General features: G+C 53.4%; 1 protein-coding gene across 1 annotated transcript; it reads left to right on the top strand.

Annotated features, from left to right (window-relative positions):
* The first annotated feature begins 6,552 nt into the window (after positions 1–6,552).
* HER10_EVM0011101 (SH3 domain-containing protein) lies at positions 6,553–11,767 on the top strand. Its single transcript, XM_035483139.1, has 3 exons — positions 6,553–9,027; positions 9,172–9,945; positions 10,001–11,767. Exons 1-3 carry the CDS (start codon positions 8,854–8,856, stop codon positions 10,925–10,927), a joined length of 1,875 nt encoding a protein of 624 aa, XP_035331832.1. The 5' UTR covers positions 6,553–8,853; the 3' UTR covers positions 10,928–11,767.
* The last annotated feature ends 320 nt before the right edge of the window (positions 11,768–12,087 follow it).

Genomic DNA, 12,087 nt, shown 5'->3' with positions numbered 1-12,087 from the left:
CCGCCGAACCAGTATCTGGCGGGTTTCAGAAACACTTGTGGTTCTTGCTGGGTTGTCTATTGCCTTATAATGAGCAGATGAACAGGTCCTGGCGCTGTAGATTTGTATACTGGAAAGATCTGCAGGACGTCCTCGTCACCACTCACCTCTACCTTGACAAGATTTGCAAAACCGGGGGGCTGAGGAGGAAAGGAGTCACGTACTACCTATACTGCAGGTATGATCTTCGTAGAAGATGAGGAGAGCAGGCTTGATCCTAAATATTGTCCTCTTTGTTGGATGGACGTAATACGGGTGACTAGAAGGAAACGGATCAGAGAAAGCCACTTCTGAAGGGGTGGTTTGTACCATAGTCAAGACCGTAAAGAGTACTCATGAATTTCCCTCTGGTTAGGACATTGAGACCGCGATGTCAGGAAACGATGCACCACCACCCCCGTGTCATATCCTAGGTCACGAAGGAAAGACTAACAAGGTCACATTCTAGTAAAAGTTCCACCAAGCATTACGGGACCGTGACGCCGGAAAGACGTACAAGGCTCAACTTCAACCTTGACCTCAATCTCCAGCATGCCCGCACATTACCAACTGCCCGATCAGGGCCGAGGAAGATAGCCTACCTACCCTACCAACCTACTTACCTACCTGCCTACTAATCTACCTACCTACTGACCTGCCTGCCCACTTCCACCTCCACCGAGTTCCTCCACAGATATGGCCTACACCCCAGCGACTCTCGCATAGACATCTCCAAGTACAACTAGCTGCAGACGGGATAAACTCATCCGAACCGGGCATAGGTTCAGGCGAACCACGGGCATCTCATTCCCGGTCTAAAAGGGAGAAAGGGAACAGACGTTCATTGGAGATGGTCTAAGGGAGAGCCGTGCTGGAGCTCCTGGTGTAAGCTCACGATAGCAGCAGCAGTAAGATATTGGAAATCCACACAATCATGAGGCCAAACTCTGCCCTCGTCTCTCAATCTTTCGAGCTTTCCGCCCTCAGATGTTGGGTTTTCTCCCTGCGGCTTGTCGTCGGTTCAAAGAAAACAACAGCTCGAAGCAGAAATCCCCTCGCGCGGCATGACATCCCCCGGCCGTGCACTTGCAGACGCACGCACAACCCGCACGGGGTCCCGGGCGTCTGTCCACCCATCTCACCACGCCATTCATCCCGGGCTTAGATGGTCAGGCACATTGAGGGAGTGATGGATGGTATTAGCTGCATGGGAAACCAAAAGGGTGAAAGGTTAAGAAGCTATAGCATCGTCTGAGCAAGCTTTCAAGCTAGGGAGAGGGGGCCGAATGGAAACAACAAGGTGATAGGGGTGTTTGCTAAAGGATACTTTGGATTGAGTTTCGGTGAAGCTTCAAGCCCAAGAGTAGAGCGCCGAAGAAGGTCCTATTGGTGGTGTAAGACAACTTTACATGTCTCGCGGTACTGCTCTGTGTTCATGGTGGAGAAGAGAACTTGCAATCTCTTGCTTGTTATGATAGAGGCCAGGCTTGCGGAAGACGTCACTAGAAATCGACAAGTATCACCAGCATGGCCGAGCTGGCTTAGATCCTCGTTGAGAAGGCGACAGATCCTCTTCACTGGATGCTCGTACACGCGTATAAATCACGACGAATCCTGTTCGGGATACGGCAAGCGAAAGGCAGCCGATTGATACTCCACATCGACGGCAGTTCTCATGTCGCATACCGGGCCTCTTGAAAATGCAATGCTCCGTGAAGCCACTCGAACAGGTGTGATCTCTTAAACTGAGAGCAGGGTTCCGAGAGCATTCTGTAACCCCAGCTACCTTATACTATGCTTGGTCGTCGAAGGGGACTGCGTATGCTATTTCTGGACGGGCAGACTGTTGGTCCGTACAATCCATTGGCCCGCAAGACCGCGTGCCGTGTGCCGAATCCGAGTCCAAGATACCTGATTGACCGGGGACAGTAGTGTCCCGCGGGAAGGGCCGCCACGGTTTGCCACTCCGAGGAAGGCCGACAAAGACTAAAAGAAGGGCGCCTTCTGCAAGGGCCGAGGAGGACGCGTCCTGGTGTTCTGGCGTTGCATCGTGGACCAAGGCCATGCGAGAGATCCCTTCCCCTTACGCCAAGTCAACCGTTCGCTACCAAGAGTCGACCATCGAACGGCAGTGGCACTTGATGTCCTTCCTAGAGCCCGCGAGTCGGCGGCGGAAGATCGGCGCTACGGAATGGTGTGAACGGGACTTTGCATGCCGGCTGTCTTTCTGTGGTTGTTTCGGCCTGATTTCGAGGTGTGAGTATGGGTGGTGAAGAGGTGTAGCCTGTCTTTCCGAAATTGCTTTTTCAAGGCACTGTTGAGAGCACAATTGGCGTCCATTGGCTGGATACAGCTTGTTCTACTGAGTCTGTCCGTTCACTCTGATACTGTTGGCGCAGCTGACGACTCGTGATAGTAGAAGCAGACTAGAGACATCGTCACTGCAAGTGATCGCCCGTCGTCTCAACAGAGCATTCGATCCTTGGCCTAATAAGCCATTCTCGTCGGGCGTTCAGGGTCAACGCTACGTATTTGATGCTCAAGAATCTGGTACTGCACTTCCGTTTCTCTCAGTCACCCCGCGATTGGGGCTGACAGGTCTCACTTTCTGGCCAGGGCATCCCGATGTGAGGCAACCCTGACTTGAAGATCATCAACCAGGGACGGGCCAGGGTTCTTCTCCTTCCTATTTGGAACTCTGAAAGCACTCGAAATCGCAAAGAATGAGTGCGTTTTCCTGGCCTTCCATTGGTGATGGTGCCGTTCTCTGCCCCGTTTCAGGCGACATGGGACGTCGAGTTTCAAGTTGTGTCGTGCCCGCGAACGGGACGGGCTGGATCCGAACACAACTGCGGCACGAGGTTAAAGCTAGACCTTGCTCCGCAAGCTCAATAGAGTAGCAGTAGCTAAGATAAATGCAAAAGTGTGGGTTGACGTGACCCAGGGTATTTGGAATGCGAGTCTCGCTATCGGGCTTGACATGCCTGGCGCATTGTCTTGCTTGGATATCAGCGGGTTTCGCATGCCATGGATGGCACTGGACGTACGACGCGCTGTTGCAGATGCGATTTACGGGGAGCTGTGAATGTGAGAAGCTTCTAGAGTCGACGACAATTAGCATAGTCGGGAGACATGTCAGGCCAACTTGATCAACTGTGTATCGGTGCGCATGAGAACGGGGAATATGGTGCCATGGGGCCGGCAGAAGACGCGGCTCTGCTGCCAATATTTCGGCCTACGTCACGCCCATTAAAGTGCTTCGATATGCTGCTGCTTTGGTTATACCAAGCATTGGTGTAAGAGCCAAATGGGGCCGGCGCAAGTTGCAGTGCAGAGTGTCCGTACCGTAGGCTTGGTAATCCCAAATGAGCCCCTGCAACGTCAACTCGATCCGCGTGTATCTCGAGCGCCAGCCGCGTTCCGTGAATGCTGTACAGAAACTAACACCGGTAGCGATCGACAGCAGCGGCAGAGAGATGCGGACAAAAAGCATCCAGCTTGTCTCCAGCCAGCCCTGCCACATCCGTCAAGCAGTGGAAAGGCCAAGAGGGGGCCAGGATACCGTTCCTGAACCGTCCCACTGAAACGGGTCGTCGGCGGGGTTTCTCTCTGCAACGGCCATTTAGCGCACCTGGAACCTGGACAAGACCAAGGCGCCATCAAGAGCACCACGGGTGGGGGAATGGAGAACGTAGCAATCTATTCGAGGCGTCGGAAACCTGGGACGGATTGGGAAGAGTAGTGTTGCCAGGGAATTCGGTAGATGAAGTCATTCTGATGAGGCGTGCATGGGCAACGTCTATGCACGGTACAACGCCGTTGGCCTTGACATGTAGTTCGCAGAAAGGCCCGGTAGGTACTCTGACGGCACCAATGGAAGAAAATGCACTTTGACAACGGCGGAATGCGATTCGACATTGTTGGTTCACTTGGTTGACAATGGCTGCAAGTCTGTTTTGTGGATGCGCGCGCCAATTTCAGGAAGCCTGAACCGACGCGTCGGCGCGTAAGCTGGTCCTCCATTCATTGCTGATCAATTGGCTAAGACGCATTCTGGCCTGGCCTAGACTTTTGAATCCTCGCAAGCGTATTTTGCTAGCGTGAAGACCAGTGTACCCTCACTCCGCAGGCTTTGAACCTCCAACGGTAGGGCAAGATCGCCATGTCGTTCAGACAAAAAGCCGATTAGGTTTTGAGCCGTCTCGACGGTGGAGGCCATTGTAAGAAGGGTTGGAATGTGCATAAGGAGTCGAATGTGTGCCATTACCCATATTGACCTGTCGATGTCCGCATGACCAGTATGTATTAACAGACGATATCAAAAAGATTCGCGATGCCAGCTTGGCGTGGATCGCACTGGATCCACGAGACCCTTGTAATAAACGTCGGGATATTTGCCATGCAATTGCTTGCTAGCATTTTTTGGTGGGATATGCTGCGTCATCCGCGGCGTTCCAGGCCGCCCGGAAGCCGCATGGCAACCGATGAGATCTGTGACAATGTCGTAGTCTGCGCAAGACTTTTAAGCCTACCGCCTGGCCGTAGATGTGCAGCTTTTTCGATGAGACTAATCGCGACATTAACAGGCCGTACGGGTAGACGCCGCAATCTCACGTTATACCGGAGAGGTCTAAGGTACGGATAGGCCGTGATGTCTCGGCCTGGTGGCCGGGGAAAGATTCCGTGTGACAGGGCTCGACCGTAGGTTGGGTTGAGGCCGAAGTGGCGTCCAGGCCGTTGAACTTATTAGGCTGGAACTCAATGGGTCCCAAAGAGATAATTACCGTCCGGGCCCGCCGCGTACAGGGGTCCTAACCAAGAGGCATTTGTTCAAGTGAGCTGTCCCTGATTGAGAAAAAGGAAGAACTCTGCTAGAGTGTGGCCGATAGATGGGGGGCACAGGATACCCCTTCTTCCTGCATTGCTCGGGATCACAAGGGAGCGAAGGAGTCTTTGCGTTAATCGATAAGGTGCCGCCATGAGTTTCCATCTCTTGACCAGTCCCCTGCGTCGCACTGCCATCCGGGGGAGCTCATCCAACTCTGCCAGAGACGGGATAAGCTGTTCAAGAGCGAGGTCGGTTCATGCAAAAGCAAGTGTCAAAAGCTCTTTGCTCTTGTCATTGGTTGTAAACTGATGTTTCGTATGGGGGCGTGCAAAGCTCAATCTAGCTTGAGGAGGTGTGTTTGCGAAAATCCAAAAAAGGTCTGTGTTTGAGTGGAGGTTTTGCCATGTGCGCGCCCAGGGAGACAGTGGCAAAGGCTGAGCAACCGCGGGGGAGGATGCCCTCAGGGGATGAGTCCAGGGTATGACAGTATTGACGGAAAGCGGCCCAACCGCCAGCCAGGCCTCTCGATGTGCGATGTCGACTACTGCGGCAGATTGGCTTGTTGACGGTTGAACAGCTCCAGCCCTTCTTGCGGTAAGCTGGAGAGAAGGACAAGACTATTGGAAAGCTGAGTGCTATACGCTAAACGAGGGCGTCTTGGACGATAGCTGAAAAAGAAGGTGAATTCTAGTTTGTCGTCGGAGGGTAAAAGTCATGCTCGCTGACTGGTAACTAGCTGTCTTGTATCCCCATTGCTTGCTGCTCTAGCGCCCTTGGACGAAATCCAGTGCCGTCGTCATAGGCACTACGCACCGAGTCTTGTGCTGCTACAGCTGGCCTGTCGCAACCCTTCACTGTCGTCCAAGGATTCGAGCTAGGTATGGTGCTTCGGCTCAGAGCCGGTGGCTGCCTCCAGCATGAGGCTTAGGGAGCAGAAGGGCGAGACATGCAGCTGCAAGATGCGACTGGTACTCGAGCTGCTAGTCCCTGGGTCCTGAAATGACTATGCCGCACAAAGAATGCGACCAAAGGCATCCATCGGGCGTTGACAACTGGACGTCCAATGTACCGAGAGCTGGCTCTCTGTGGTTCCGCTGAGTGGAAGGAGGACTGTATGGCATAGAATCGGCTCTCGTGACAGTTCCCGACTGCTATCTCCATGGTAGACTTGGGGGGTGATTTAAGCTTTCCATCCGAGGGTTGCTGCTGCTGGACCACCACGCCCGCTGTGGTTTCGCGCAATGCCCGGTCCGTACGTAAGACGGTTTTAGTCTCCGTGCTCGTAGGCGACCGCTTCCATGTCTTCGGACTGGTCTGTCAGTCAACTGTCACCGGGTGCCTCCCGAACTTGCTGTTGCTGCGTTACCACACGGAGCGATCTCTGACGGTGGCTGCTGTTCTAGCTGTGATGGTGTAAGTGTACTGCCAAGTGACGGTTGTCGGAGACTTGGTGCGCCAAAGGCTGAAGCAAATGTAGACGAAGGTTGAAGAAGAAACATTCTCCCATGGATGGCATCCATGAACTTGAAGCACTGTTGATGGTCAGTAGCATTGTCTCGCAGACTCGCACAGCCTGGCAGCAGAGCATGCAAAAGGCAGGCGGCGCGGCACACAAGGTGACAGACACGGCGCACGAGGGCCTTTGCCCACATACTCCCGTGGCGAGACGCATGCCACCATCCATAGCAATCTGCAAGTTGACACCCTCGTTGGAGGGCAGGACACCCACCCGTAACCCTAGCGCAATTTACCCACCCACGCCCAGTGGGCAGACTGGACAGACGGGTACAGACCGGGGTGTCGGCGACCCTCGTCGGCGAGTCCCACCAGTCAAGCCCTCTCCAACCGTCTCCCCCTCGATTCGTCTGGTCTGGTGGAATTTGGGCCATGGGAGTCCATCCCGGGCGTGGGAGTGTGGTCATAGTGTGTGTGTGTCTAGGTATGTGTGTGTGCCGCAGCGCTCCGTAATGTAAAGTGAGTAAAGTAGGTGGTAGTGAGTACGGGGTACCCAGGCACCTTGGGCAGATGCTTGGTTGGGCGAACGAGCCTTTTCTACCCTCGTCTGTCCGCGCCGCTTTCTCTCGAGTCGTTTCCCTCACCTCCCCTCAACCCTCCAGGTCGCTCGCAGCAAGTCCGCCGCACGCCGCACTTCAGCGCAATCTTTGCACTTGGTCGCGCATTCGAAAAGCTCAAATTTGGAGTCTTGGACGACAGTCATTGATCGAGGAACGACGAGAAGTTGTGCATCTGCCAACCTCACATCCGACCCCTGCGACCCCGCCGAGTACCGTGTAGCCCGAGTTGAGTCGCGGGTCACCCTGTTTCGGAGGCCGAGAAAGAGAGAAAGATACAGCCGTCTTCCGAGTCCGAATAAGAAAGCAGAGGAGAGACACTCCCACGAAGTACTGCGCCAGCCCGATATTCAGTGGACAAGAGTTTTCTTTTCTTATTTTTGCTCCGTGTGAAGTAAGAAAATTTAAAAACGAAGCGGAAAACTCGGAAGGACATTGTCGAAACTGATCGCGTGGTAAAAGCGTATTGGAGAGACACTCGCACAAACGGGCAGACGAGAGAAAGATCGAAAAGTCGCACGGACAGAGCAGAAAGGAGCTGTGTAAGAAAAGAGAAAAGGGAAGGCAAGGAAAGCAAAGCAAAGCAAACCAACGCCAAACACCGAGGCCGACGACGTCGAACAAGAAGACTTGGGAGGATAAAGAACATTCTCAAGAAGGAACGAACGACTTTTACCCGTCGATCTTTCCGCCTGCCGCACCATTTCTCAGCCCGTCGCTTTCCTTTTCAGAGAAAGCCCAACGGTCCACGGCAAGCACCACCACCACCACCACCACCACCACCAACCGCACCTCCCCCACGACTCAAGTAAGGAACGCAATCCGAAGGGAAAGTGCGACCCAGTCATCATCGCCCCTCCTTCCTTCCCGTTCGCACTGGCATCAGCGTGGTCCCGGTGACCTACCAGTCCCAATCAATCAATTTCCCCCCCTCTCTCCTTCCCTCCGTCGAAGGGAAGAAAAAAAAGGGAAAAAAAAAAAAGAAAACAAACCATCGTTGGAAGGAACAACACTCTCAACTCAAACCCAACCTACCTAGCAAACACCTTTCCTCCTTCACCTCTTGGAGAGAATCCCGCCTGGTATACGCACAAGAACAGCAACTGCAACACTCATACTTGCACCACTTACTTTGCACCTTCAACGGACATCGACATTTAGGTCTCCTCTTGTCGCAGTGTCGCTTATAGTTGCACACTGATCCACGTAATCCACGCCCACCCCCTACCTACCAAGACCCCCTGGTTTGCGCCCAATCACGCCTTGCCTTCCTTACTTTGCCTTGCCTTGCCTGGCGGAAGGAGCATTTCCCACCCAATTATCCCTATCTTCCCTCTCTCGACCTGACCTGCCTGCACCTGCACCTGCCTTACATCAGTCAGTAGTCAGTCCGTTACTCACTCAGTACCTGACCACTTCGTACTTTCCCGTGTGGTGCAACAGGGCCCCCGTCACCACTCCCACTTCAACTTCCTTTTCGCAACAGCATCGCACTTTATTCTCGCCAGAATCTGCAGCTGTCCTCTCCTCCCCAAAGTGAGGGAGCGTCACACAAGATGAAGGTTCGTCATCCTTCACCCTCCTGCCTCCTGGCACCTGCTGTCGTGCAATCCTCTCTCTCTCTCTGCCTCTTGCATCGCATTTTCATCTTCTTTCCCCCTCTTCCCACCCCTATCAACAGTTTCTCTCCCTCTTTCCAGAAACCCAGTCGTGTGCGGGCGCATGTCACCACCACCACTACCAACACCAAACAACACTTTTGTGTTCTTGCGATTCCTTCTCACAACTTCACATCCTCTCCAAAAAGAAATTGGTGCACAATCTTACATGCGCTCCGTTTCTGCCTCTCAGTACCTCTGCCCTCAGCCCTTTTGCGACATTTTGCGCTCCCTTTCTCCCACTTTCCGCCGTATATGAACAACCCCGCATGCGCCCATGCTCATACCCACGATGAATCGCGAATCAATGTCCAGAAATCGGTTTTCCGATCACTTACTGACAGTCCCTCACCTTATGCAGGCCCTCCGTCGGTCCATCAAGGGCGAAAAGGACAATGCCAAAGTCAACATTGCCCCCAAGTCTGCCGTTGCTATTGTCCCCCCAAAGAAGGTATGTGCTGATAGATGCCTCAATCCCCATGCTGCCACATGCGCCTGGGCCCCCACCACGCGCGTATGCGTATGGTGGGGGGAAAGCTGACAACTACGCAATCGCATTTACTCCGTATGCTGACCGCTCGAATCCACCTACCAGGTTATCCGAGCCCTATACGATTATGAAGCCCAGTCCAACCAAGAGCTGAGCTTTTCGCGCGGTGACTTCTTCCACGTCATCGGCAGAGAGAACGACCCCGACTGGTACGAAGCCTGCAACCCAGCACTGCCCGACGCCCGCGGCCTCGTACCTGTAGCCTTTTTCCAAGCATTAGGCCGAACCGAAAGAGATAGTGGCCAGTCCGACGGTGCTATGCCCCGACCACCGACCATGTCTCCTACAATTTCAAAGAACCCCGATCACGATTCTGGCTATGCCGAGGCTGCGCCGCCCCCCGGCGCAATGCAATCACCACCCGCAACTCAGCCGACGCAGCGTATGTCCAGGTCCGGCAGCAGATCCGGCGCGATGGTCTATGGTATCGTCATGTACGACTTTGTTGCAGAGCGCGCCGACGAGCTGGAGGCTAAGGCTGGTGAGGCCATCATCGTCATTGCTCAATCAAACCCCGAGTGGTTTGTCGCCAAGCCTATCGGCAGATTGGGAGGACCCGGCTTGATACCCGTATCTTTTGTCGAAATACGCGATATGGCGACTGACACAGCTGTCGGAGACGCTTCCGGGGCAATCAAGAAGGCCGGCATCCCTAAGGTCGAAGAATGGAAGAAGATGGCGGCCGACTACAAGAATAGCAGCATCACACTGGGCAAGTTCGACAACGGTGCACCGCAACAGGGCTCCATCGAGCAAGGAATGGAACGCATGAGTCTTCAACAAGGCGGGCGCACCAGTTCACAGAACGGTGCCAACTATGTACGTTTATCTTCGTTCTATCATTGAAACCTTGAGGCTAATGCAGGCTACACAGCAACAGCAGCAGCAACAACAAGCTGGCTACCAGCAATCACGCAACTCTCAGCAAGCTGCCCAACCCAGTCCCTACGCCAAACCAGCGTCGCAGCTTTACGCCCCCATCTCAGCCCGCATCCCGAGGTATTGTTTTGCGGAAGACAAGTACTGGTTCGTTATCGAAGCAGTGCTGGAGGACGGCCGTCACTGGGAACTGTCCAGATACTACGAAGACTTCTACGACTTCCAGATTGCCTTGCTCACCGAATTCCCGGCCGAGGCAGGAAACACCGGCACGCAAAAGCGTACACTTCCATACATGCCTGGTCCGGTAAACTATGTGACAGATCAAATCACGGAAGGCCGGCTACACAACCTAGATGCCTACGTTAAGAATCTCCTTGCACAGCCTGCCTACATTGCAAGGTGTACCCTCGTCAAGCAATTCTTCGCCCCCAGAGAAGGCGACTACGAGATGGACCCCAATGCGCCGAGCGACGAATATCGACTATCGGGCGGCTCGCAGCCTTCATCGAACGAATCACCAGCAGATGCAGCTTCACGACAATCCTCCAAGAATAATCTAAACGGCAATGGTTACGGTGCTCAGCAACGAGCGATGGGCCAACCCGGAATGAACCGGCAGCCATCGTCTCTGTCGCAGTCACAGCCTTCTCCTGCCATCGGTCAGGGTCAAGTTCAAGCCATGAAGATCAAGCTCTACTTCAACGGCGATCTCATTGCGATTCGGGTTGCAACAGACATTTCCTTCCAGCAGCTGTACGACAAGATTGTGGACAGGCTCAAGATCCCAGTAGGCGAGGAAATCCAGCTCTTCTACAAGGACGAACCCACCGGCGACAAGCCCAACCTCATGAGCGACAACGACTTGGACTACGCCTTGCAAAGGAACGAGAAGCTCCTCCTCTACGTCGAACAGGTCTAAGGCTCGACAAGGTGCTACTCGGCTCGGACTTTTTCCTAGATGGTTTTCACGACTACTTGAGAGACAAAAGCATACCCCCCACCCGCCATTGCATTCTCACTTCATGATTCCCAGCGCACGCGACGCGTTGCTATCTACTGTCTTATTACACAGGCGATAGCTGATTTTCACTTCTATATTGTTTTCTCTTAGTAGCTGGACTCGATATACGACCATGATGCGCCAGTGGATCGACTCTCCTTCGCGCAAGCGGCTACGCTCCCTTTTTTCTTACACTTCTTTGGCCCTCGAGAGGGTCCCCACTTACGATTTTCTTTTTGATGGTATTGACGTTGATGATGGGGAAAAAGAAGTATTGATACAGCCCTCGAGGGTTTATATCTGTCCAAGAGTTTCTCAAAAAGACGCAAGACGGATTTGTTTCCACCACGAGGACCACGGAGAGAGGACATTGGCGGGCGTTTATTGGTTAGACGGCTGACTTGAGCTGTCACAATTCTTTTTATTTTAGCACGAAACCCTTTCTCAACTGGATTTCCCCTCGGTGGCCTGGTCCTCAGTACTCGGGCAAAGTGCACGGGAAGGAAGACCGGTTCTGGGGTTTCCTCTGACGATGAGCGAACGAACGTGAAGACGAATGAGGATGAGGTTCGGACAGATGGGCAAGGGACGGACCCTATACCCGTATTTTAGCCAGAGATGAATCAAGACGAGCCTGTTCAATGAGCCCTACCTAGTCTTCAAATGCGTGTGGACGTCAACCATATACACAAGCCATAGACGTGTATCTAAACAACCTGCTGTCCGCGCCACGCCCCACTGATGAATATATATCAGAACCTACCCGTCTCCAGCGTACTCCAACCTCCCATCCGCCCCCTCGATACCCTCTATAATGAAATGGCAATACTTCATTCCATCACCAAGGCCCGTAGCGTAGCGTGGAAAGTCAGCTCTGTTTCTGAATTGCGCCGCACCTACGAGTCACTGGTTCGAGTCCCGTTTCTTGTAAAAGGTCTTTGCTTCATTTCACATGACGGCAGAGGTCGGTATGGGCCTCCAAGGATTTTTTCGTAGGCCCCCTCTTGTAGGGGGCTGAGCTTTTTGCCTTTTGCATGTCATAAAAGGTAAAAAAAATTGGCATTGCATGATTCTCAAGA

The sequence above is a fragment of the Colletotrichum scovillei genome (genome assembly GCF_011075155.1).
Source record: "Colletotrichum scovillei strain TJNH1 chromosome Unknown Contig00007, whole genome shotgun sequence".
NCBI lineage: Eukaryota > Fungi > Ascomycota > Sordariomycetes > Glomerellales > Glomerellaceae > Colletotrichum > Colletotrichum scovillei.
This window is presented reverse-complemented; position numbering and strand designations above follow the sequence as displayed.